This window comes from Thamnophis sirtalis, unplaced genomic scaffold (genome assembly GCF_051295495.1).
Source record: "Thamnophis sirtalis isolate CommonGarterSnake01/CBP01778 unplaced genomic scaffold, rThaSir2_p1.2 scaffold_3, whole genome shotgun sequence".
Taxonomy (NCBI): Eukaryota; Metazoa; Chordata; class Lepidosauria; order Squamata; family Natricidae; genus Thamnophis; species Thamnophis sirtalis.
Genome location: NW_028261383.1, coordinates 149,709,936 through 149,737,711, shown reverse-complemented (window position 1 = coordinate 149,737,711; position 27,776 = coordinate 149,709,936). Strand labels below are relative to the sequence as shown.

Here is a 27,776-nt window from a genome sequence, read left to right as displayed (position 1 = left end):
GTTACCTCCAAAGCTTTTTTCGTTCTAGTGGGAACACATTCAGGCCACCCCGTGTATGTACAAACAACAACTAACATAGCAGTGTACGATCCCACTTTTGGCATGTCTGTAAAGTCAATCATCAAATAATCAAAAGGATAAGCCCCCCTAGGTTGATGCCCAGGGGGAAGACTTGGGCCCTGACGTGGGTTATTAGCAGCACACACCTGACATCGAGAACAAACAGCAGCTGCTAAACTAGACAAATTATTAATATAGACTTCCCTTGTCAAAGCCTTTCTCAAAGCTGTCTTTCCTAAATGTAAATGCCTATGCAGGGAAGAAACAACCTCCCATGCTAACTGCTGAGGTACAAACACCCTATTGTCCGGCAGAGTCCACCACCCATTCACCAGTGTTGCCCCTATAGCTTCAGCTTGCTGGACTTCTGAGTGGCTATAGGAGGGGGGTTCATCTTTCTGGTTCGGGATCCACAAAGTAAGACAGTTAGCTTGCAGGGAGAATGGATCCAAAGCTGTTGCTCTTGCCACCTGGTCAGCCTTGTGGTTTCCTCTTTCAGCTGTTGAAATCCCCTTCTGATGACCTCGTACATGCATAACAGCAACTTGTTTAGGGGACCACACACTGTCCAATAGACGCAAAATTTGGGGTCCATATTTAATGTCCTTTCCTCCTGCTGTAATAAGACCTCTTTCTTTGTACAAAGCTCCATGCACTTGAACTGTAAGAAAGGCATACTTTGAGTCTGTGTAAATGTTGACACGTAGGCCTTTTGCTAACTCCAATGCCCTAGTGAGTGCGTGTAATTCTGCCAACTGAGCACTAGTTCCTGCAGGTAAGGGCTTAGCTTCCCATACATCCTCAAGAGTAACTATTGCATAAGCTGCTTTTCTTACACCTTCATGGATAAAACTGGTTCCATCAGTAAAAAGAGTAGCATCTGGGTCGGAAAAGGGTTCATCTTTCAAATCTGGACGACTTGCATAGGTTTCCTCAATAGTTTGCAGACAATCATGAGAGATCTCAGAGTCTGGTTCAGGCAATAGAGTGGCAGGATTCAAAGCATATGACTGAACAAGTTTGATGAGGGGGTTATGGGTAATAAGCCCCTGATACTTCAACATACGTGGATTGGTAAGCCACAAATGGCCTTTCTGATCCAGAACAGCCCGAAGAGCATGTGGGGTGTAGATATTCAACTGCTGTCCAAAAGTAAGTTTATTCGCTTCCTGAGTAAGTAAAGCTGTGCCTGCTACAGCCTTAAGACAAGTGGGCCACCCCTTTGCTACCTGATCCAATTGTTTTGACAAATATGCAACTGGTCGATACCACGTTCCCATCTTCTGAGTTAACACCCCCACAGCCATATTCTGTTTAGTGTCCACAAATAAATGAAAAGGTTTATCTAAATTAGGCAGTCCCAGACTCGGGGCTTGAGTCAAAGCATGTTTCAAGTTTAAAAAACTTTTCTGTTCCTCTTTTTCCCATCGCAAAGGTTCCTTTTCATTTCCTTTTGTAGCTTCATAAAGGGGTTTTGCTAATAAAGCGAAGTTAGGAATCCAGATGCGGCAAAATCCTGCTGCCCCTAAAAAGCCTCTTAATTCCTTCCTATTTCTTGGGGCTGGTAATTGACAAATGGCTTCCTTTCTTTCATGTCCCAAAGTTCTTTGCCCTTGCTGGATATCATATCCCAAATACCTAACATTCAATTGGACCAATTGCGCTTTGGCCCTAGAAGCTTTATAGCCTTTTTCTTGTAACAGAAGTAAAAGGGATGCAGTATTGGCATGACAAACCTCTTCTGTTTGACCTGTCACCAAAAGATCATCCACATATTGTAATACAACATCAGGAGCGGGCAAATCTAAAATTTCCAAGTCCGTCGCTAACGCTGCGTTGAAGTGCGTTGGCGAATTTTTAAATCCCTGTGGGAGGCGTGTCCAAGTATATTGTTGTTTCCTTCCTGTTGTCGGATTTTCCCATTCAAATGCAAACAGGTGCTGACTCTTTTTATGAATGGGTATAGAAAAGAAGGCATCCTTTAAATCAATAACTGAAAACCATTGAGCTTCTGGTGGAATCAGTCCAAGCAACACATAAGGATTTGGCAAAGTAGGATAAATTGTGACTGTTGAATTATTAACCCTACGAAGATCCTGAGCCATTCTATATTTTCCTCCCCCTTTTGGTATAGGTAGAATCGGGGAATTCCATGGTGAGTCAGTAGGCACCAGAATCTTATAAGTCAGATACAATTTTATGACTTCCTGAATAGCCTGCACAATTTCTCTTGGGTACCCCCTCTGGCGGATGCATACAGGACGACTCATTGGTAGTTCCTCAACAATGACAGGGGTGTGGTGAGCAGCAAAACCAGGGGGGTTATCTTCCGCCCACAGCTCAGGAACCCGGAACTCCCTCCATTTGTCTCCTGAGACTTCCTGCATCACCATGATTCTCCAAGCCTCTTCCCTAGGAACTTCTAAATTCACATTTCCATATTTCACTTCTACGGATCCCTTTTCATCAAAAAATATCTGTGCTCTAAGTTTGCAGAGTAAATCTCTACCCATGAGTGGAAGCGGGCAGCTGGGCAAATAAACGAACCGGTGAGTCAACATTTTTCCTCCCGCCGTGCATAATAGAGGCTCTAAAAGTGGCTGGGTTTGTGGTTTTCCTGTTGCCCCTTGAATGTTGATAGATTGAGAAGAAATATGTCCCAAAGGTTGAGTTAACACAGAGCGTGTGGCTCCTGTATCCACAAGGAAAGAAACTTCTTTGCCCCCCACATTCAGACAGACCATAGGTTCGGGGAGGCTAATTGAACCTACACTGCCCCGTCAATCCCACTCCTCAGCTTCTGCCAATCCAATCAAAGGGGTGTCGGGGGAAAATCCCTTGGTTTCTCTCTTTCGCAGGCTGTTAATGGGCTTCCTGAGTGTTCCACGCCCCCTGAAGGTGTTGGGTCGGTTAAGAGAGAAATTTCTTGGCACAGGGGTAGGATTTCTAGTTACTCTTGGCTGTTCAATCTCCCTTCTCTCAATTCCTTCTCTTCTGGGACAATCTCTTTTCCAGTGTCCATACCTGTGACAAAGGGCACACTGATTTTGACCTAGGGAGGGGACCATAGTTCTCTCCCTACTTCCTCTAGGTCCCCCCCGCACAGTCATTAAAGCGGTGGCTAGCAATTCTGCTTTTTTCTTCATCTGCTTATCTTTTTTTCTCTCCTCCAACAAATCCCGGTTGACAAATGTCTTCCTGGCAACTTCCATGAGTTCACTAAGAGGTTTTCCCAACGCTCCTTCCAACTTTTGAAGCTTATGCCTTATGTCCGGAGCTGATTGTGAAATAAAAGCCATTGCTAGCATGCGAGCATTTTCAGGAAGGGTGGGGTCGATAGGAGTGTACATCTGATATGCTTCAACCAGCCTAGAATAAAAAGCCTCTGGACTTTCAGTAGCTTCCTGGGTTATTAAACTTGGCTTTGACATGTTTGTTGCAGGCTTTCCTGCCATGCGCACAGCTTTTATGATTAACTGTTGATAATTGAGCAACAAGTTCAATTGATGCGAATCATAAGGACTCCAATTAGGATCTTTTGAGGGGAAACGCTGTTCAATAAAGTCTGCTAAAGTTGTACGTGCAGGGACATCTGGTTTTAAAATATTAGACACTGCATTCCTGATTTTCTCCCTTTCTTCAGCATTAAAAAGTGTTGCCATAAGTTGTTGTAAATCTAGCCAAGTTGGATGATGAGTATCCACAATAGTTTTTACCAATTCTGCCACTTCATTTGGTTTAGCACTATAAGGCCCATAGTGCATTTTCCAATTAAGCAAATCAGAGGTGGTAAAAGGAACATGCTGAAACAACGACCCTGTTGAAACTTGGGAGGGATCATCTGGGTTTACTAAGAATTGGTCAACTCGTCTGAGGGGTGCTGTAAAAACAGTCTCTGTCTTTGCTCTGGTTCTGGCTGATACTGGTTCCACTTCTCCACCCACAGCTCCCAACAATTGGTCCATCTCTTCCTCCTTCTTTTCCCAAAACTCTGGTCCCATGGTGTCAGGTGAGCTTATAGGAGCTTTTTCTTCCTTTTCTTTATATCTGATTTGTTCCATACTAGTAATTACAGCATCCAATCCCTGTTCAATTCCCTCAAGAGGTACCTGGCTTGTAGACCCCCTTGTGCTGGGTGTAGTTCTTCTGGAATAAGTCAGGGACAAGGATTGCGGTGTGACTGGCAAACTGACCCCTCTAGGGGAGACATATGGAGGTGGCTGTGGCAGTTCTTCGGGTGCACTAGCTAAGACTGGTGGTCTCTGCTTAGGACTTTTGGGGTCCGTAACTCTGACAGCCATAAGAATACATTGTTGTTTACATTTCTTTAACCAAGCTGGGGGTTGATTAACCAATTTCTTCCAAACATCTATATATGGTGCCTGAGTTAAGTTCCCTAACTTAGGATCAAACACCATCCCATGGATTTTCAAAACCAAATGAGGTTCAAAGGTACCTATTTCAGGCCACCCAAGGCCATATTTAGGCCATTCTATTTCACAAAACCTCCTAAGCTCATGTTTACTCCACACAATTCCATAATCCTGACTCATAAATCCTTCTTTAAAATGCTTTAACATAGAATCCAGAGGAGTCTGACTACTACTACTACCTCCACCCATAATTTTCCAAATACTGAATAACACAATTCTTAACACTTTAACCTTTTAAACACATACATATATTCTGGACAGTCCAATTCCCAAAACCTTTATACCTAGCAAGGTGGATCAGACCTCACTCTTCGGTTTAAAAAGAAAAACCGAGCCTCTAATAGAAAGCCCACAATTACTTGCCTGTTTTCTGTGGCTTTCCTCCTCCGGTGCTGGCCAGACTCTGTTCCTCCTTTCTCCTCTGGTTTTCCAAGGCTCTTGAGACGGCTAACCGCCGAGGCTGGGTTCTCCTCGCTGTCGGGAAATTCCCTCGGAACAAAAAGGTCCGTTTGGCGCCAGAGAGGTTCCTGACCCGATGAGCCCCCAGCCCCCCGGGTTAGGTGTCCCAGAGGGTCCCCAAAGACCCTATCGTCTCCTGGCTGGCTCGCCAAGAAATGTAATGGCAAAAACAGGGTCTGCCTTTCTACTTACGTAAGAATAGGAGACAATTGCCTTTTTGTCCAGAAGAAGAAAGGTTTTATTGGATGCATCCAAGAGATCAGCAGATTTGCACCTAACTGATCTGATCTTAGGTACATTTTGACAGAGGTTTTATACCTTTGAAATGGTTATTACAAATCATACAGACGTCATATAGGCGTGCACTAATACAGGTCATCTCTTCACCTAAATCAGCACAAAGTTATTTCGGGTAAAATTACAAATATTTAAGGAAAATTACAATACATGATTCCCAAACCACAATAGGGAAGTAAAGTGAAGCTAAAAGAGAAGTGAATCTTGGCTATTCATGCAGAAAAAGGAAAATGTCAGAATGTCACCTAGATATATTGCTAAAAATATGGTTAACCTATAGCTTGTTTACGAAATGAACTTTGTCTTAGCATGAGCTGTGCCTATGACTAAGATTTGTGGTTAAGTTTTCTCTCCTACTTGCGAAAAGCGTTTCCTGCGTTTCAATCAAAATAGCATGTTCCTTGTTCTTGTTCGTTAGGTGAAAGAGCATACACAGAGTTTTGATTTTGCAGTTTTAAGACAAGTAGCCTGATTAAGTATTTAGGGGTTCAATGGTGGACCCCATGCTGTTTCACATTCACAAAATGCATGGAATCTCATTTTGTCCAAGAATGGAAAGATTACAACTGCTGGCTGCGTGTCTATGCACTCGTGTGCATGTAATACTACAACCTGTTGTGTATATTATTGTAGGGGGAAAGTCAAAACACACACAATCTTGTTCCCGTCTAGGGGAGAATAGCCTTTATGGAAGGAATTTTTTTTTAAAAAAAATACCTATTAGCCGGATGGAAAGATTGAAATTACACATGTTGCCCTTGCAGCATTTTATGCCGTAGATTTTTGTGATAGAGCCCCAGCAAAGTTCATGTGCTTCCTCCAGGCAGCCTTTCTTATCGACCATTTCCCCATTCTCCAAGTGTTTGCTTACAAAACACCAATTTCCTGAGCAGGTGAAATTTTCTGAACATAGCGAATTCATACAGACGCAGTTTGGCTGACCTGTAATACAAAAGAAAATATCATTCACAAATATGCATGGATATCATCTTATTTGTTCATATGCCTTCTAAATCAGCTAATACAGTGGTTCCCAAACTTGGCAACTTTAAGACTTGTGGACTTCAACTCCCAGAATTCTCTAGCCAGCTCTGCTCTGCTGGCTGGAGAATTCTGGGAGTTGAAGTCCACAAGTCTTAAAGTTGCCAAGTTTGGAAACCATTGAGCTAATGCAACAGCTGCATAGTATTTAGTGGCGGGAGTCACACAATTAGGATTTGTTTGGTTTTATTTGAAAATATTGGGTGTATCCAGGTTCCCACCCCCACATTTTTAAATTTGTATCTCACCTTTTACAACTTAGGGTAATGAACATACCAATATCTCATTCTATTTTTCCTAGAGCAAGAACCCTGTGAAGTGAGTTAGACTGAGAGAGAATAATTGTGCTTTGGTAGGTGGCATGTATGCGTTTATAGTATGTATGGTGATGGGGAGCTTTTATGTGGTATATAGGTATATATTATCAGTGTATTGAAGGAGAGGCTAAGTACATCCATGTTTTTGTTTGTGTCTAAAGGAATGGCTTGTGGGTAAGAAGGCTGTCCATTTGTATAGGTTTATGGGTTCACATGCTCCTGTGTGAGTTCATGTCAGCATGGGTTGATGATATAAGAAATTCTGTGTATATGTGGGTGTGGGTGGGTGGGTGTTCATTGTTGAGTCCAAATTGATCTTGTAATATGTCTTGCATCTTTGCTAATTTTTATAATTGATGCACCTTTTATAGAAGCTCCAAATTATACAATCTTTATTTAGTGAATAGCCCAAATTCTACCTTCTTCCTGTCCATCTTTAAGAACTTGTGGAATGTTTAAAAGATAATAGTGATGGTTAAAAATATAGTGAGAGTGAATGATGGGATAATATCTAATGTGACAACACAGGATGAGATTATGCAGAGACTGATTTGTGCCTTTCAAATTTCAAGAAATTGGCTATGTTTAAGCATACACACCTTCTACATAGCTCATGTACTAACAATAGCACGTAGACTTATATACTGCTTTATATGCTTTACAGCACCCTCTAAGCAGTTTACAGAATCAGCATATTGGCCCTAACAATCTTGCTCCTCATTTTACTAGCCTTGAAAAGCTGGAAGACTGAGTCAACCTTGAACTGGTCAGAATCGAACTGCTGGCAGTGAGCAGTGAGGTTGCCTGCAATACTGCATTCTAACTACTGCACCACCACTAACAAAACTGCACTGAAAAAATAAATGTGCAAACTACTTACAAGTTAATTCCTTCCCCTTGGTTATTAAATAAACCAACAGCTATAGTGAGTAGGATAAACACCGGAAACATAAACATTCTATCATGATCTGTCCAAGATATGGACATACGTAGATATAGCAGACTTTGGAACAATGAAACGGGTGAACCTCATGTTGTAGTTTTGAGACCAAAAAAGGAGAGAGTCAATGTTTAGTGAAAAATAGATTGCATGTGGACTCAGTATATGTCTATGCACAGAATTGCATCTAAGAGGAAGTGTGTCTGTATCAACATGAACATTCATGTAAATACACTGGATGTCTCCTGAAGTTCTGGTGCCAGAAAGGTTTACCTACTTGGGCCAGCCAATATTTAAGGTTAAATGCTTTCAGGAGCAGTTAACGATAGAGGAGAAAAGAAGTAAGCTTTGGATGGATCAATAATCCATGGATGAGCGCTCTCTGGGTACCTTGAGCATTCCCAGAAAAACGGCAAAGCACAATAAAAGAATGGAGGCAAAATCCAATGGGGAATATTCACCCCTTGAATCGCTACCTCAAGATATTCTGCAGAACTTGTCACTGGGATTCCCGCTTGGTCTCCATTCCTAAGAATCAGTCCCTGTACTTGGCTTAGAAAGGCTTTTCACATCATGGCAATTTCAGATTCAGAAAAAAACATGGCGGGTTTTTGTTTTGTTTTTTTGTTTTTGGTAAAAACCAATTACACCCAAGCTGTCTGGATCCAAATTGCAGGAGTGAATAAGAAGCAGAGTAACAGTTCAAACTCTCTCTCTCACTCTGTCCCCAGGTTCTCTGCTTGGTTTTTGTTGCTCAAATTGTTATCAGAAAGAAACTGCTGGTGAATTGTTCCCAGTTGACATGCTTTGCTGCTTTACCACCAAACCATTGATATGGGAGAGGAGAAAACAGTGGTGGCTTTAATCTAGTCCGTCTGCCCTGCCCATGAGCATTCTACTGGCATCTAATGAAGTGTTCCGGTGTAACCATCAAAAGCATACAAAAATCAGTCACGAGTAAATTCCACAAAAGTGACTTCCAGCATGTTCCTACGATTACCCAACTATTGCTGAAGTACTGTAAAGCTAGCCCATGTTATTGTTATTTTGTACAATGATGGTTGGACAACTCTGGAAAATGCTATCAATCACTAGCATTAAGAGAGGGATATGCAGTACTGGGAGAATAAAACAACAGGGCCCTTGTTTTTCATTCTGGTAAATGCTAGCTTGGCTCATATGATAAAACTGTAAGATCTATGTGCGTTCCCCTCCCCCATCCCCATTCCTTCAGACACAAAATACATTTTAACATTGATAACTTCAAAGACCCTTCTGGAAGTTTTATTTCCCTTAAAGCACATAAAGCATTAAGAAAGAGCCACATTTAGCTTCTGGATGTCAATGTTTAAGCTTTTAATAGTGATCCTCCAGCTCTCTCAGTTGTATGCCAGGGCAGCGTGATACTGTAAGTTGAATTCTTTCCTTCTTTGATTTTACTCCCTCTTTTTTTTTAATCTTCTCCTGAAACTGGACATAATTATCTACAAATTAACCAGTGCTCTCTAATGCTAGAGTTAGACAACCACATCTACATGTATGGCATTTCACAAACCACAAGGCGGTATGTTCTAAACTTCAACCCTGTGGAAAAAAACAGCAGAGGAAATGGGAGACTATGCCAAGGAAGGAGTAAACAAGGAAACCCTGCACAGAGAGATTTTTTTGTGGAAAGGAAAATCACAGAAGCGGTGACAATGAAGATTATAATGTTAGGAATGCTCATAAAAGTATGTGAATATGGCTAACTAGCTCACTGGAAGTCACCAATTAAAGTTGCCATTAAAGTCCTGGGAAGAGATTCCAACGATTTCGGTGAAAAAGTTGAAGATTTTTAAGAGATCTGATAAAACCAAGATAGTTGTGCTTGCGAGGCGTTTCAAGTGTACAGGGCAAAAAGAAAAAACGGGTAGGAGTTTTTTGAAGGAACAGGTGTCAGCCCTGTAAGATAGACCACATTAAGAAACAAATGACATCTGTGTTTGTGGTGTTCTGATAAGCATTTTAATTAGAACAGTCATAGTAACAGAATTGTGTAAGTATGAATGTGCTTCCCTCATTTTGTCTTCATGTGAATTAGGGAAAATGTCTGAGGCATTTTCTTAATTTTTTTTTTCTTGGAATGCGCTCAAAATCAGGCTTGTCTGTTGTCTTGGAAACAGATCTTCCCACTGTCCTTCAAGGCCATTCTCTATTCCCACTACAACAGGAGACCTTCAGACAATACGAATTCACATATGACACACTAACCTTAATGTGGTTTGCATGGTTTTGGCTTAAAATGATTTATGAACCAAGCCACTGTGGGTTGTAAGCCATAGTCTTAATTTAACATAGTCTTAATACAATGAATAAAGCTAGACAACTGAAGCTGATTCAATAAAATATACTGAAACAAATGAAGAGTTACCACATAAAATGGACTATATTTGTGAATGACAATGGAGCTCAACATTAATATTTTTCTTTAAACTTCACAGAGGTTAATGCAAACCAAAACAACACAATTCCAGGGAAGCCTCTCTATTCTTCAAATATTTCTTACCAGCTGTGAGGGCGATGTTTCCTGCAAGACACAGAATTATTGGAAAAATGCCAGCGATAGCTTCGTGAGAAAGCATTTTCTCTGCAGAATAAAAAACAAAATGAGTTATTAATAAGGATACTAACAAGCACTTTTCAAACACATACTGCAATAAAACTTGTCATCTTAAAATATGTCTTGTGCCTATTTCTACACACACATCCTTTTTTTAAACGAAGGATAAACGTACAGAGCATGGTTATCCATCTGAGAGAAAGAAAGAAAAAAACATCAAATAAAATAAGAGGGAAAAGATACTGTAGAGCTGGGAATTCTGCCAAGGAAACAAATGAACCGGACAAGACACAGTTGCTGAAATCATCTTAGGATAATTATCTCTATGGAAATGTTAGTGGTTCGTCTTTATCCTGACCATTGGGCTAGTCCAGGGGTCAGCAAACTGCGGCTCTAGAGCCGCATGTGGCTCTTTCCTCCCTCTGCTGCGGCTCCGTCACTAGTCGGCACCACAATTTTGAGAGGAGCTTCCGGTGGTGGTGGGGATGAGAAGCACAGTGCGCTAGGAGAAGACTCTATGGCAAGGGGAGGGTTTTCCAATTGTCTCCAAAATTGATAGTGCTTTCAGTTATGACAGGTAGAGGAAAAAGTACACTGCACTAGGAGGAGACTTTATGATGAGGGAAGTAAACGTCCGGTCAGCTCCAGAATTGAACAGGGGGCTTCCGGTTAGGACCTTTGTGGCTCCTGGTGTTTTCTTTTCTGTGGGAAATGGGTCCAAATGGCTCTTTGAGTATTTAAGTTTGCCGACCCCTGGGCTAGTCAAATTAAGAGTGAATTTGTATCCCTCCCTCCCTCCTTCTTCTACCTTTGTGTATAGCAACAGCAATAGCATTTAGATTTCTATTGAATCAGAATAGAGCTGGAAGGGATCTTCAAGGTCTTCTAGACCAACACCCTGCTCAAGCATCTCAGACAGGTGGCTGTCCAGTCTTAAAAACCTCCAGTGATGAAGCACCCACAACTTCTGAAGGCAAACTGTTCCACTGGTTAATTGTCTTCCTGTTAGGAAGTTTTTCCTTAATTCCAGGTTGCTTTTCTCCTTGATTAGTTTCCATCCATTGTTTCTTGTCTTGCCTTCTGGAGCTTTAGAAAATAAGTTGTCCCCCTCGTCTTTGTAGCAGCCCCTCAAAAACTGGAATATTGCTATCATGTCATCCCTAGCCCTTCTTTTCTCTAGACTGTACATATCCAATTCCTGCAACTGTTATACATGTTTTTGTCTCCAGGCCCTTAATCATCCTAGTTGCTCTTCTTTGCACTTTTTTCTCCCCAAAGTCTCAACATCTTTTTTGTAGTGTGGTGATCAAAACTGGATGCGGTATTTCAGGTGTGGTCTTACTAAGGATTTATAAAGCGATACTAATACTTCACTTGATTTTGATTCTATGCCTATACAACAAAGGATTGTATTAGCTTTTTTGGCTGCTGCCACACACTGCTGGCTCATGTTTAAGTGAACGTCCACTAGGGCTCCAAGGTCCTTCTCACAGTTACTGTTTTTGAGCCAGGTTTTGCCTAATCTGTACTTGCCTCTTTGGTTTTTCCTGCCGAAATGTAAAACTTTGCTTTTCTCCACATTACATTTCATGATATTGGATAGGATCCATTGTTCAAGTCTGTCATGATCTTTTTGGATCCTGAATTTGACTTCTGGGATGTTGGCTATTCCTGCCAGCTTAGTGTCATCTGCAAATAAATGCACTAGAAGGCTGTCAATAATCTTAATAAATCTTAATAATAAGCCATGAAAGAGGTAATGTGCATGGCCTCATTGCACATCCAGTTCATTTGTGAACCTTAAGTTTTTATATTTTTGTTCTCAACTCTTCCTGCCTGTCCAGAAGACAAAAAGCTATTTAGGGGTAGTCTCTGGCCTCAAAAGATCCTGGGTTTCCCTAGACTACTATGATGGTGATGGATTCTCCCCCCCCCCCCCGCACACCATTTCTGGCTTTTTTCCAGCTTTGCTCTTGTATCTTCATGAACTGAGGTCAACTGTTGATTTGAGAGAGACTTGGATTTTTTTTGCAGCAACCTCATCAAGGATATAAAAATACTCTGTGCAAGAATCCAAAAAGGTTCCAGCTGTTCCACTGAGAAGATAGGAGCAAAATGGATTTTTTTCCCCTTTCTTTCTTTCTGAGGGCAAGGGGTTGGTTATTTGTTCACTTCCTTGTGAAAGAAAAACTCCTGCCAAACTAAATCGAGCAGAGTCGTGACCCAGCCCAATCTGCTTCCAACGCGTGCAACCTTCCCCTTTGTTAAATGCAGAAATATCTGGGTCCTGAAAGTCCAGGACTCATTTTGTTCTGTTTCACCCACAGATTCCTAACACAACAAACAAGCTATGTCTCGGTTTCCTGCCATTCAAAAATTCCAGCCTGTAGCCTGGGCGTTGCAGGCTGGACAGGAATCAAGATTGTTTAGATTCTGCTGTTGATGGGGGAGAAACGGAGACATATACAGAGAGATCTATAAGCTTGTAAAGATCTATCGGAGGAAGACATCACCAGTGTGGCTCCAGCCATGAGGCCGCCTCGCAGGGCAACAAACTACCTCACGAAGAAACAGCTGGCTTTGTTCCTGCTGATGAAAGAAAAATACAGGCACAACTTTCAAACAATATAGGCCTATAAACACTGAGAACTCAGAAAAGAACGCTATCAAAGTTCTGCATACGATGTCCCAGAAAATCTAATGCAGGTGCTTCTTTCTCGTCTCCACCACCAATTCATTTTCCTTGCAGACCTTAATGAGTGTTTAGTACCGTGTTTCTCTGAAAATAAGACAAGATCTTATTTTCTTTTGACCCCCCCCCTGAAATAAGCACTGGGCCTTATTTTCGGGGAGGTCTTATTATTTTTGAGGTGCAGGAGGCGGCGAGCATGGCCACTTCATGGCTGCTGCTGTCTTGCAAGATATTTTGGGAGGTCTTATTTTCAGGGGAGGGCTTATTTTAGCACATGCACTCAAAAGCTGGATTGGGCTTATTATCCGGGGAAACAGGGTAGCACCTTTGCATTTTTGCAAGCCATGGTTTATACGATGGATCCACAATTATATTAAGCCACTGTTGATTTGGAACACTGTGTGTTGAACACATAATAAACCATCAATTATTGTACGGTTTGTGAATTGCAAGGAATGAATTTGCACTTCAGGCTAAGCCACACAGCCAACGCTTTAGTGCATCTTGCCAATGATTACTCTGAAGTGGAAGAATTTTTCAGAAGTCTTCTTTGATTGTTCCCATTTTCCAAAAGGAACTTTTGATTGTGTGTCTGATTATACTCAGACTGTGGAACACCCTCTCTCTCTGGACATATTCATCTTAGGGCCAATATTTTAGATGACAGGAGAACTCTGTCTGGTTCCCACGTTTCTTCCCCCCATTGTATTTCCTCCCCCTCTGTTGTATATCTTTCCTCCTCTTGGCCAGCTCCTCAGCTTCAACATTTGAGTTCTACTTTTCCTCCAACTGTTCCCAGACTTCTCTGCCTTCGGTGCAAAATTCAGTGACCTCTTTCTTTCACAACTGGCTTGAGTTCTAATTCTCACAGACATCGTCTACATTGGAGTCCCCAGAGGATACGCCAAAGAGGCGCCTTCTCATGTCAACTATCTTCTGTGTCTTCTCTTAAGAGGAGACTTGGGAATCATACAATCAAACCTTTTTATAATTCTGATCCAAAAATTGGGCAATTACATTTTGACAAGAGTAGAGAGAAGAAAAACATAAAAACATGGAGGGGTGGGGGTGGGGAATACTATTTTATCTTCTGTAACCAAAGAAGCTATGAATGAAACTTACAAACCACAATGCTTGAGGAGAAATAATATTTGGAACTCAGCACTATGGAGTTCACTCTAACGTTGAGTCAAAGTCTGATCTAAACATCTTTAAATATATATATATATATTGTTGTACAATTTATAAGCAAAGAGAAATGGTTCTAGAGCTTCACTGAAACTGTAAAATCAAATGAATCTGGAATTCTTTTAATCTTTATAGCACATTGATTCATGAAATAATCATGAGATTATAGCAATTGATTGGCTGATTGACTTGCTTGCCACCCACCTCACCTAGAAACATTAACAAATTATTTATTTCATTTATAATCTGTATTTCTACTCAGGGTAAGCATTCCAGATGGTATTCCTGGAAATGCATGGCATTTCAGAATGGAACCACTCAGAAATAAATATCTAAAGGCTTAAAAACAGTGTCTCCTTAATTTTTCATGCATTTAAAACCAGAATTTCAGTCCATTTTCATTTAAAAGACAAAGAGAGAGACACACAGAGAAAAGATAGGTGTAAATCAGTGTATACAAAGACGAACTTATTTTCATCCCCCCCTCTTTTCCAGTGATTAAATGCCACTTGAACAATTCCTAGATTCAGAAGAAACACATCTTTTGAATGTCAGTTTATCGGATTCAGCCCTATGGATTTTTCAGAGGGATACGAGAAAGAGAACACTGAATACAATCTCTAAAGGAGATGGGCAGTTAAGAAATAGGAAATATAAATGAATGAATGAATGAATGAATAAATAAATAAATAAATAAATAAATAAATAAATAAATAAATAAATAAACTGATTAAATAAGTCTTTTCATATATTTTTATATCTGAGATGTTTTCTACAATTTCTCTCCTTAAGTAATTCAGAGTAGATTGAGACCTGGAACTTATGCTCCAAGCTTCATCGGTGGTCAGAATACTAATATGATTATCTTCAAGTTGTACCAGAGTCACATTTTACATGTATGAAGCTGCTGGAATGGGGAAGTACTAAATGTGGTTGAGGATTGTGAGACTGTTCCATGATTAAATGAATCAGCAATTCAAAGGTTACTGAAGTTCTAATCTCCATGAAGAGAAGTGTATCACCCAGTTCTGCTTTGGTGAGTCTTCCGGGGAAATTCTCTACTGTGTCATGTTTCTGAGGATCTGCCTGTGAAGACAATTGAAAACTTTCCACTGGTGAAAAGTGCTGCTATCCAGAGTTAGTAGGGTTAGGGTTAATCAGCAGCTCCAGAACCTTTAAAACTTTAGGTATGATTTCAAGTTCCCTTGAGAATTAGCTACCAACTCAATTCTTAATGTGTTAGAAAAATAAAATGAATAAATAATTGAAAAGTAATTATAAATTTAATTAATTTAGTGTAATTTTAACTGAAGTAAATTGGTTCAAGTGTAGGTGTTTTTTCTAGGCATTTAAATAAACTGTGAAAGCTCGATAGAAGAAAATAAAGCAACAATTAGCAGTTTGATATTGAAGAATAAGGAGAAATCTATCTCAACATTAATTGTGACAATAACATCTCTCTACAGTGCATATGAAGACAGAATAACAGAACAACAGATTTGGATAGGATCTTGGAGGTCATCTACTCCAACCCCTGCTGGAGCAGGAAATCTTATATCATTTCATACAAAAAGGTTACAATGATGATGTAAGAGAAACATAGTTGTGAGCTACCAATAGAGCTCTCCTCCATAAATTTAATTACTTTTTTTAAAGTCATCTGAGCTGTCGGTTATTGCCAGATCTTGCAGCACTGAATTCACAAACTTATTAATAGAGGGAAAATAATATACAGCCTGGGCTTAGGAACCTTCTGATCATATTACCAAATGCTTTGCCATCTGACATCTATGACAGTTCTATTTGTAACTAAGACTCATGGTTAACCGTCTTCTAAATTTAAGCTTCTAAACTATTTTGAAATTGATGTTTTTTAAAAAATAACATTATTTTTTTTCTCATTTTTTCAGTAACCCATGTAATCACAAAATGGACAGTGTTTGTTTTAATGTACATAGTTCAGAACAGTTTATCTTCAGTTTTTAAGGGTTTCTCTGTGTGTGCACTCAGATAGATAATACACACATATATACACACACACATAAATATGTGGGCATAATAAAAATATTTAAAAATTATGTATATTAGGCAATCTTGTCAAAAATATATATAGGAATATATAGGAGTTTAAGGGTTTCATCCCTTTCTTTTGGATCTCTTAGAACAGGGGTGTCAAACTTGATTTCATTGAGGGTAACACCAGGGTTGTGTTTGGCCTCGGGGGAGTGGCCAATGTGAGTGGGCATTGTGGGCGTGGCCAGCTCAACACCACTCCTGTCAGGGGCATCTGTTGCGGGGGGGGGAATCCACTTTTGCTACTAATTTGTTTTGCTAGCAGTCTTCCAGTGAAAAAAGGAGCTGGGGGGGGGGGGAATGCGACCTCCCCAGGTTCTGTTTTCAGCTGTGACAGCTTCCTGCAGCACTCTGGCAAGGATCTGACTTGCGGGCCTTGAGTTTGACACCGCTGTCGTAGAAGGATCCAGCTGCAGATGGCAGAGCTCTTTTTAATTATATTAAATATTAGCTAATGCCTTGGACCTTTTTTCCCCAGTGGCACCATCCCCTTTTTAAATATAACCTTAACAGTTCACACAATAACTGCATGCCCCAAAAATATTGCTTGTCTTCAGATTAAACTATGATAGAGGCGTTGTCACTGCTATGAAACTATTAAAGATTGGTGAAATTACAAGACTGTTGCAGTTCCCTCTTTAAGCATGAATCTGGCTTTTAGTTAGGCTTTCTTCCATTCATTATTGTCGTGGAGCGGAAGTATGACACTGCCTGGGCATCACAACTCCAGTTCTCTATTTTGAAATTTGGCCAAAAGTCACTTCTGCACACAAAGACACATGGATATTATTGTTAGAAGAGGAACCAAGACACAGCTGTTTATTTTAACGATAAAAAGGAAAATCAGCAAATTATTTTGAGGTTTTGAGACCAACAGAATTCTTTTTTGCATTTGGAAAGGATTTTTCAGGGATTCCAATGACTTCTCAGTAAGCTCCCAATCTTTATGATGATTGGATAAAGTATGCTTATGTTTTTATAGATGATGGGTGAGAATTGATAAAATGGCATGTTGAGCGAGCTCACATCATATGCCATAGATGAATAAACTATAATTTGTTGAATTCATACAACAAAAAAAGCAATATGGCATGGCTTGTAAACCACAATGGCTAAATTCGCACTTTATGCTAAGCAAAAACAATACAGTCCTTATTACGGTTTCAGGTTACAATGAAGCCATCCATTGTGTCTCATATGTTACATGAACCTGATACTCAAGTCATACTGTTAATTGCTATTAAACACGAGTGCTAAAACAATAAAGAGTAGCAATAGAGGGGAAAAATCAGAAGTCAACAGAATATCTAAATCCATATTGCATTTAAATTTAACAATTTTAACTTAGAACTTCTGTATCACCCTGGAATGTCATCTTCCTTAGCTGATAGATTATCACCAGAGGTGGGTTCCTACTGGTTCGCACCAGTTCGGTGGAACCAGTAGTGGAAATGGCGATTGGGTCTCCAAATGGATAGGAACGGCATGCTCACCACGCCCCCGAACTGGTTTCCCGGTCACAGCAACATCTTTTTTTGAACTTTTTAAATGTTCTGCACATGCACAGACCTAATTGTAGGTAACTGCACCCATGCACGGAGCGCGCGTCATGTGCGCACGCAAAATCGCACACGCACCGAACAGGCAGTAATGCCGACAGAAACCCACCTCTGATTATCACCTATGTCTGGAAGAGCTTTCAGTAGCAGAGTCCCAGCTTAAACCCCAACTATCTCCACTTAAATGAATCTAGTATTGGATAAAGGGAAGAACCCAGCTAAACAGGTTCTTATATTGGCTTGGCTTTTGTCGACTTCCTATATGTTTATCATATAAAAAGAGAAACGATGACTCTACAAATTACAGCCAAATAACACAAGTAAATTGGCACGTACAAAATGTGGTTTGATTGATTCTGTGCAGAAACCTAGCTATAGTTGAGGAAGTTGTGTGATTCTTTTTTTTTTTTACCACCGCTAAGCTAAAGTGCTTTCTATTAATCCTTGAGTTAGCAAAACACACACACACACACACACCAATGTCAGATTTGCTGCCCTTCCCAGCTTATATTTCTTCCTGGTCACTAGAATTTCTTGATATGCCTCCAAGGCAATTGGAAACTGCATACTAAAGTTATGCTTTAATTGACCATTAGGAAAACATCTTACCTGATAGATTGGTTATGCTGGGGAGAGCAATGAGTTAAGGGATGGAAAAGTAGAATTTAAGGATTTTGGCGTGTGATTCTCAGTTCTGGTTTTGCACTATTGCAATACACTCTCTCATAAACTATTCCTTTCTCAACAAATGGAGCCAAGGATCATTTCTATTTAGAGGTTTAAGCTGTGGCAGGTCTGACAGCAAGCCTAATAAGATTTATACTTTTTGAGGCTGCCTATATATGATGCCAGAATAAAGAAAACAGACATCCCTATAACCAAGGGCAATCTAAATCTAAGTATATAACTTTATACATGGACTGGAAGTGACATGAAGGCAATATTTTGGAGATGCTGAAGAAAAAAGTTGTTGTCAATGTATGTTTATGGTGTGATTAGGTGCAAGTGGAAAAGACTTCCCTTGTGATCTGGTGAAGCCCCAAATCCTTTTCAAACATACCACATTCCAACAAACACATTGTATATTTTTTTCTCTGAGTGTAAAAGATTACATATATTCTTCTACTAAAAATTGTTTGGGGGAAGAGAGGAATTATTTCTGGCCACCCTGGGAGCAGCAAAGGACTGGCCTGCGGTGCCTCTGCCAGTGAAAACAGAGCTTGGGAGGGCTGCATACAGCCCAGGCTCGATTTTCGCTGGTAGAGGGTGGCAGGAGGTCATTGTGGCTGAACATGGAATTCAGGAGCCCATTTTCACTGATAGAGCACTCGAGCCACCACAGGCATTCCCGACACGAGTGACGTCAAGCTGGCCATGCCCACCCTAACCAGCCCACCTCAGCCCCTGAGGTCAAAAACAACCCTGATGCGGCCCTTAATGAAATTGAGTTTGACACTCCTGCTGTATTATCAAAATTATCTTAACCTGTTCAGTTTCAGATTTTCAATCTATGCTTCCAAGCATGGATAGATTTCAGGCTTGTGGGGATCTACTCTGATTCCCCTCCCAAAAAACTCAAATATTCTCTATTTAGCCCTTGATTGAAAGATATATGACTACTGGGAGAAATCTACTGAGGTTATTTACTTATTTATTAAATTTATATATACTGTTACATCAGGGGTGAAATTCAGCAGGTTCTGACCAGTTCTGGAGAATTGGTAGCAGAAATTTTGAGTAGTTCGGAGAACCGGCAAATACCACCTCTGACTGGCCCCGCCCCCATCTATTCTCTGCCTCCCAAGTCCCAGCTGATTGGGAGGGAATGGGGATTTTGCAGTAACCTTCCCCTGGAGTGCGTAGGGAATGTAGATTTTACAGTATCCTTCCTCTGCCAAGCCCACAGAACAGGTAGTAAGAAAATTTGAATTTCACCACTGTGTTATGTGCTGTAACAGTGACTCTGGGCAGTTAAACTTGAAAATGTTTATGTAAATGCATTCCCTCCCCATCTCCAGATGTATGTAGATTTACTAGAACCATGATTTATCATAATTCAGCATTACCCCCTTCAGAATAATCAGGACCAAATGCAACACTTTGTACTCTGAACCAATTGCCCTGGGAGGAACACCAGCATTTGATCTGATCTTTTTTTTTCCTTTGGACATCCTTTGATTTGGATGTGCTGAGTAAATAAATCAAAGAGAAAACCACCATGTTGCCATTTGCACAGTATCTCATAGTGTCCTTGTATTAAGCAAAATAAAATGATGGTTGGTTGCAAGGCTGTGCCATTGTTAAGTCTACTGGATCAGAACATTTCCCTTGCTGCCATCTCCTCATCTAAACAGGCTTGCATGGAAAACCGAGGTTGAAAGACCTTCCACAGGAAAATCCATTCAGAAATGTCAGGACTAAAAAGTTTTTTTCTGGGGATGGTTCCTCAATCTAGACTCTAGGACAGTGATGATTAACCTTTTTGTCTTCATGTGCTGTGCCCTCACCAATAATGCAATGGATGCACGACCCTCCGTGTGCTCCTATCCCTGTGCATGCTGCCTCTCCATGTGTCCCCCCCCCCAAATTTGGGCCTGGGAAGACTCTGCACCAAATCCGGAAGCCAAAACGGGCACGGGGACACACACCTTATGCATGCCCCTCACACCTGCACGTGCACACCCCACACACATGCCCCCATGGGCATACACAGCAGAGACCCCAAAAACAGCTGGCCAGTGAGAGGCGCACACACATGCGCAGTGGAGCTGGGCTGGGGTGATGGCTGTCATGCCTGCAGAAAGGGCCCTGTGTGCCATCTGGGGCATGTGTGCCATAGGTTCACCATCAATGCTCTAGGATAACATTGGGAAGATTTGGAAACACTGGATTAGAGAATACAGAGCAGCCATCGACAAAGTAGGCACTTCGTTTGAATAGTGCCCTTTTTAATTGCTTGTGGTTTTCTGTTACTGACTGCATTTACTATATAGAAATATTGTAGAATGTTGTATAGGTACTTTCCTCATATGGAAATGACACATGCCTATATAGATAACATCCCGTGTCTCTAAGACCTAATATTGAGGTCTCTGTTGAATACACAGACATATTCTGAGGCTATAGAATAGCCAGTTATAGAACCTATGACTGCTCCAAATATCTCTAATATTACTGATTTGTGTTTATTCCTCCTTCTTGCTGCATTACACAGATGTCCCATGTTTACATAGTAAATACAAGCCAGTAGCAGAAAACACAAGCAGTTAAAAAGGCATTATGCAAACAGAGTGCAGCGTTTCTCTATGACTGCTCTGTATTCCCTAATCCAGTGTTTCACAATCTTGGCAATTTGAAGATGTGTGGACTTCATCTCCCAGAATTCACTAGCTAGTTTGAAATCCATACATTTTCATGTTGCCAAGATAGAAAAACACTGCTCTAATCTGTTCAGGCAACAAATCTTAATTAAACTGGCTGCTGAAGGATCACTAAATAAGAGAGCAAAATATGATATAGAACACAGATACATACATACATACATACATACATACATACATTTGCATGTGTACATGCATAAGTGGATATTCACTCAGCCAGTTTGCACCACTTCGGGAGAACCGGTTGTTAGGTTTCTGAGCACTTTGGTGAACTGGTTGTTGGAAGAAATTATTAGGGCAGAGAACTGGTTGTTAAATTATTTGAATACCACCACTGACACTGACTGTAATTTAAATAGCAATCTACTGTATTTCATTATTGAAGAAAAAAAACTGACTAGGCAATCTCTGTTTCAGTTCAGTCTGCTCTCTGTATTGTATTTCCACATTAGACATTAATTATACCTCTGATTTGGAAATGTGGTCTTTTTGTGAGTGGCAGCAAATTATTTTAATTGCTTTGTTTTACTCTGAAGAGGCAGCACCTGCAATATTCAACAATCTCAGAGCACATCTGAATTTAGCAATTTAGCAAGGAAGGGATTTAGGGAGTGGTTAGGCACGGAGGAAGACTTAACCTTTCTCTAGCCCAGAGAGAAAAGTACTGCTTTCTCTCTGAAACCATCTCTTCTCCACAAACGAGGTTTAACTATTTCTTTCTTGTGCTGGTTCTCTATTCATTTCTGGCCAACTACCTTGACATCTTACAACTGCCTGATGCTGGCATAAAAGCCAGAGTCTCCACACACAAAAAAGGAGGGAAAACGTAAATTGTCCTTAAGTCAGATCTGACTTGTGATTACATTTTTTCCTGGTACAATGGGGTTTTTGGGGTTTCCCCCCAACTCAATCTGGATTAAGTCCCAAGACGTCTCCCATTTAAAATTTAATCAGAACCAGTCCCTTAGACAGGAATAAGTACAAATCCAACAAATACATAGATGGGGTCTGTTTGTGGTGGTGGGAGGACATTTTTTTGCTTTTTTTATTTAAAAAAAGTTTTTTATTAGATAAACATTAAAAACATTGGACACAGTGCAACATTTCTGGCATTAACATTTCCATATAGTTTTTGGATCTTACAACAATTACATTTTATATCCCTTAAATAGGTGTATGTAGTCAGTCAGATTACCTGTCCATTTTTTGCTTTTTCCAGTTGCCTGCTAAATTGGTATTAATTTATGTATGTCACCCAGAGTCTCTTTAAACAGCGACCTGAGTGGCATATAAATTTAATAATTTTTTTAAAATCATATTTTGAGAAAAGAATGGAAGAGCCTACATTTATTGCTGCTGGAACTAGCTTACCCTTGATACTATATTTCTTTGGAATTAGGCCTGCAAAAACTGTCACCTATGTTTGAAATATTTAAAGAGTTTGTAGTGACTGGGTTTTGATTCTTAAGAAGTCATGGCCCTGCTCTTTGGAGCTATTACAACCCAAGATGGATCCCTCCTAAATCCCTTAAAAAATAAATCAGCTATCATTATCCCAAGATGTAGTCTTTATACAAATATTCTACAAGGCCATCATGCTCAGTTTTAACTGCTGATGGCCTGACAGCCTTTCCACAGATGTGGATGCCCTTCCGTTGAGGAATTGAAGTCCCCTCTGGAAGATGGACTTTGAATTTTAAGTTAGAGTGGAAGTAGCTTCATGCTGTCTTTGGAGTGGGGGTGAAATTCAGCAGGTTCTGACAGATTCTGGAGAACCGGAAGTGGAAATTTTGAGTAGTTTGGAGAACCGGCAAATACCACCTCTGCCTGGCCCCAGAGTGGGGTGGGAATGGAGATTTTGCAGTATCCTTCCCCCAGGAGTGGGGAGGGAATGGAGATTTTGCAGTATCCTTCCCCTGCCAGCCCTACCAAGCCATGCCCACAGAACCGGTAGTAAAAAAAAATTGAATTTCACCACTGCTTTGGAAATTTGACATGACTGTTGCCTGGATTTAGAAGGGGAACCATTCTTCAAGCTGAACTCGGCAAGAAAGAAATGGGCAGTCATTCAGGAAAAAAAGGGGCAAAAGTAAACTCATTTAGTTTGTGACAGATTGTCTGACAACTTCACTGGGAAACTCCAGCCTGCTAGGCTGCCTCTCCTGTTCTGACACCCCCACCCCCCACTGCCCCCTCTCGCCCCCTGCAGAAAACCTGATGCTGAAAGAGTCAGTCTTAGGAGATGGGAATATTTTCCTTTCTTGCTTGGGAGCGTTTGAATTTTGAAAAGGAAAAAAAATTAGAAAAGTCAGAAAAAAAGAAACACCAATATTGCAACTTACCCGGAAGATTTTGAATTGGGAGGGGAGCAGAGCTTGACTACGTCCTGTATCCTGCTGCTTTCCTGCTTCTGGCAGGCTGTGATGAACTCTTCCTTCGATGTGTGGTTTTCTTCCAGTATCAAAACCTGAAGTGCCTTTTGGAAAGGTGTATTTAAATGTCTCTGCCCTGGGCAAATCCCAGTTTTTCTCTGATTGCGCCTTAACCTGAGAGGGGGTCACAGACCTTCTTTCTGATCATCCTCTCCATTTCGCTATTTCCCAACTGGAAAAGAAGATGATTTCCCACTGATTCAGCCCAAAGCTCAGTCTGGCTAAAGTTTGTCTCAGGGAGGTGGTGTGTTGAAAAGCAGGGTGGGTGTGTCGGGGGGGGGGGGGATAGAAGACGAGATCTTATTTCCAGCCCCTCTCTTAGCCTCTCGCCTGAAAGCAGCGGTTTGGCAAGATCTGGATGTGGGAGAAGTTAAAAATGTTTCTTATTACTGCCTCTTCCTGCTTGGCTTTTCTCCACCACTCCCAGCTAATAAAGCATTTCCTATTGTAGAGCAGAGATCTATACACATTCTCTCTGTCTCTCTCTCTCTCTGTCTCTCTCTCTGTCTCTCTCTCTCTGTATTTTTTTCTCTCTCTCTCTCTGGCTGTATCTCTCCCTCTCTCTGTATCTCTCTGTGTATCTCTCTTTCTCTCTTTCTGTATCTCTCTCTCTCTCTCTTTCTGTCTCTCTCTCTCTCTCTCTCTCTCTCTCTCTCTCTCTGGCTGGATCTCTCTCTGTATCTCTCTCTCTGTCTCTCTCTGGCTGGATCTCTCTCTCTCTCTGTATCTCTCTGTGTATCTCTCTCTTTCTCTCTTTCTGTATCTCTCTCTCTCTCTCTCTGGCTGGATCTCTCTCTGTATCTCTCTCTCTGGCTGTATCTCTCTCTCTCTCTCTCTTTCTGTATCTCTGTATCTCTGGCTGGATCTCTCTCTCTCTCTCTCTCTCTCTCTCTCTCTCTCTGTGTGTGTGTGTGTGTGTGTGTGTGTGTCTGTCTGTCTGTCTCTCTCTCTCTCTCTCTCTCTCACACACACACACACACGTACTTTCCCTACAAAACCCAAGCACCCCCCTCGGCAGTCATTTTCCATGATCTCCCATACAGCCCCTCTTGTTTCACCTTTTCCTCCCCCCTCTTCCTTGCTATGGGTTTCATTTTCAGAGGTTGCCAGATCCACCAGTGACTTGATGCCTCCTTTAGATCATGCTTCTCTTGGCTGTGATGTGTTGATGAAGCCATAGTTGACTGGATTACAGACTGATGGATTCACATGGTTGGCCTTAAGGCCCTAAGTGGCACAATTGTATTCTGTTGGGAGCAGCAATGGCTCCACATTGTGTGCTCGGCTCTGCAGCCAGGGGACATCTGGAGAAGAGTTGACTTTTCAACCTGCTTAGCATGGCCATGTCCTCAGTGCTTGCTGCTTGCATTCTGCATCAGACACTTTAGCTCCACATTTTGGCCCATACTTGATCCTGACCCAGTTAGAAATCCAAAGCAGGCTGCCCTGTTTGACTGGCTGGTATCTGGTATCTCTTGTCTCACTCCTTAGAACTGGTCCTGACTAGGGACAGCAATAACTAAGGAGTTTCAGGCAAGACTGAATTGTTCCTTCTTTAGGAAGAGTTTGTCACAGAAGATGCCAGTCACCTAGAGAGGTTAACAGAGTGGCTTTTATGAAACTCTTTGACTGAAATTAGCAGCATTGTATATGAGTGCATGTCAGTCCTCTGCCTCTTTTGAGTGTGCATCTTCATCATACACATGCACAAAGAGGTGACCCTTTAACTGTAATATTGTGGCCCCATTAACAAAAATAACATAATAACAGAGTTGGAAGCGACCTTGGAAGTCTTTCTAATCCAACCCCCTGCTTAAGCAGGAAACTCTATATCATTTCAAACAAATGGCTGCCCAATCTTTTCTTAAAAACATCCAGCACTCACAACTTCTGTAGGCAAGTTGTTCCACTGATTGATTATTCTGTCCTTAGTTCTAAGTTGTTTCTCTTCTTGATTAGTTTCCATCCATTGCTTCATGTCCTGCCTTCAAGTGCTTTGGAGAACAGGTTGACACTCTTTTCTTTGTGGCAGCCCCTGAACACTTCTATTATAGAACACTTCTATTATGTCACCCCTAGTCCTTCCTTTCATTAAACTAGACCGGGGGTCAGCAACCTTAAACATTAAAAGAGCCATTTGGACCCGTTTCCAACAGAAAAGAAAACATCGGGAGCCACAAAACCCTGTGCCTGACTATTTCCTGAGCGACCAAAAAAGTAGCATATGCAGTTGAATTACACATTTTGTTTTCTTCTGAAATTTTTCTTTTTTTGGATTTATCCGTGGTTGGCTTACTGGGAGTCAAAAAGCTCAATAACTTGCATGCTGGTGGGTGTCACACATTGGTGGTTATGATGCATAGGTTGAGGTTTGTTTTATTTATTATTTATTTATTTAGTTTATTTAGTTTGAGCAACAAGGAGCCGCAGCAGAAGGATGAAAGAGCCACATGCAGCTCCAACATCGTGGATCGCTGACCCCCGAACTAGACATACCCAATTCCAGCAACCATTCTTTGTATGTTTTAGCCTTCAGTCCCCTAAACATCTTTGTTGCTCCTCTCTGCACTCTTTTGAGTCTCAATATCTTTTTTACATGGTGGCAATGAAAACTGAATGCAATATTCCGATTGTGGTCTTACCAAGGCATTATAAAAGCCCTTCCTGCCATCCAAACATCCCACTGGTTGAAATTACATGCCATTTTTTCAGGGTATAATGTTTATTGATTACACATAAATGTGCATTGGATTGGACTTTTCAATCATTAACTTGGTTTGTTAAAGGGTTTCAACATTTAACTGTTAAGATGCTATTCAAACTTCTGATTTTGAGTAGAATTCTGTTAACCTTAATATAGGTTATAGCAGTGATGGCGAACCTTTTCGGCACCATGTGCCCAAGCCGGAACACGCGCGCATATGCGCGTGCTGGAGTCCCTTAAACCCAAAGACCAGTTGGCTGGTGTATGCATACTTGTTTTTGGCCATTTTTTTTGGCCATTTTCAGACCATTTTTCAGGCCTGGAAAACACCTCCAAAAACAGCCTGAAACAGCCTGGAAAACGGCCATTATTTGCCAACACGTATGAGGAGCAGCTGGCAATGGCGCGCGCGCCCACAGAGAAGGCTCTGCATGCCATCTCTGGCATGCGTGCCATAGGTTCGCCATCATGGGGTTATAGCATCGGCTTTCCAGATTTACACTTAGAGTTTCACCAACCCAGTCAATTAAAGAGAGTAAACATGGGACTGTGTAGCCCCTTGCTAATTGTCGTTTCTTAATGCTTTTATTATACCACAGTAACTTTGTGAATTCAGCTATTGTGATTTTTAGACTAAAGCTTATGACCAAGGGATACACAGTATGAACTCAGACAATAGTGAGCGAAGTAAAAAAAAAAATCAGTGTTTAGAAACAGCCAATGCTTAAGCAACCTTGAGGACAAACATATTGTAGAAATTAATTGCTATTTGTTTTGTAAGAGATGCTTCCAGTTCTCTAATCACGAGAGAGAGTAGATAGTATGTTCTGAGAGGGTTGGGAGAACACATGGGAGAAATAGCATTATGCTGATTTCATCTTGGTGTTTTGAGCAACTTGCCTTGTTTCCAATATTTATTAAAACAATTCTGAAGGTTAATTCAATGTCTCTTGTGACCATTATGCTCTATTTGTGTCATTTCTCAGAAGTGAAATTGGAGAGCAAAACTGAAAGACATCCTTCACGGCAAGGAGGTTGCTAATGCCACAGAAGCTCTTACCAAGAATTTTAATAAAGTTGTCAAAGAGAAACTCCAGTGACTGGCAATCAAGCAATCTTCTGCCATGCCAGCTTTTCAAAGAAGGCTAATTTACAGATCGTCCTTGACTTTCAACAGTTTCATTTGATGACTGTTCAAAGTTACAACATCAATGAAAAAAGTGACTTAGCACCATTTTTCACATTTACCACTGTTGCAGCATTGATCAAAATGCAGACACTTGGCAACTGACTCACGTTTATGACGGTTGCAGTGTCCCGGGGTCATGTGATCACCTTTTGCCACCTTCTGACAAGCAAAGTCAATGTGGAAGCCAGATTCGCTTAACAACCGTGTCTCTAACTTAACAACTGCAGTGATTCACTTAACAAGTGTAGCAAGAGAGGTTGTAAAATGGGGCAAAACTCACTTAACAAATGTCTCCCTTAGCAACAGAGGTTTTGGGCTCAATTTTGGTCATACATTGAGGACTACTTGTATTTGTACTCTATATAAGGGCAACTGAAGATAAATTCTATTATCCCGTAACATTAGAAGATATC

The 27,776-nt window shown here is 41.0% G+C and overlaps 1 protein-coding gene across 1 annotated transcript in view; it reads right to left on the bottom strand.

The window, feature by feature from the left end:
• Positions 1–23,723, bottom strand: part of ACVRL1 (activin A receptor like type 1) — a 63,510-nt gene extending 39,787 nt beyond the window's left edge. Inside the window, exons 1-3 of the mRNA XM_087710383.1 lie at positions 23,381–23,723; positions 10,093–10,173; positions 5,967–6,191 (exon numbers count right to left, since the gene is read on the bottom strand). Coding sequence (XP_087566509.1) covers positions 5,967–6,191; positions 10,093–10,168 — 301 coding nt within the window. The 5' untranslated portion in view covers positions 10,169–10,173; positions 23,381–23,723. The remainder of the gene's footprint in view (positions 1–5,966; positions 6,192–10,092; positions 10,174–23,380) is intronic.
• Between the last annotated feature and the right edge of the window lie 4,053 nt (positions 23,724–27,776).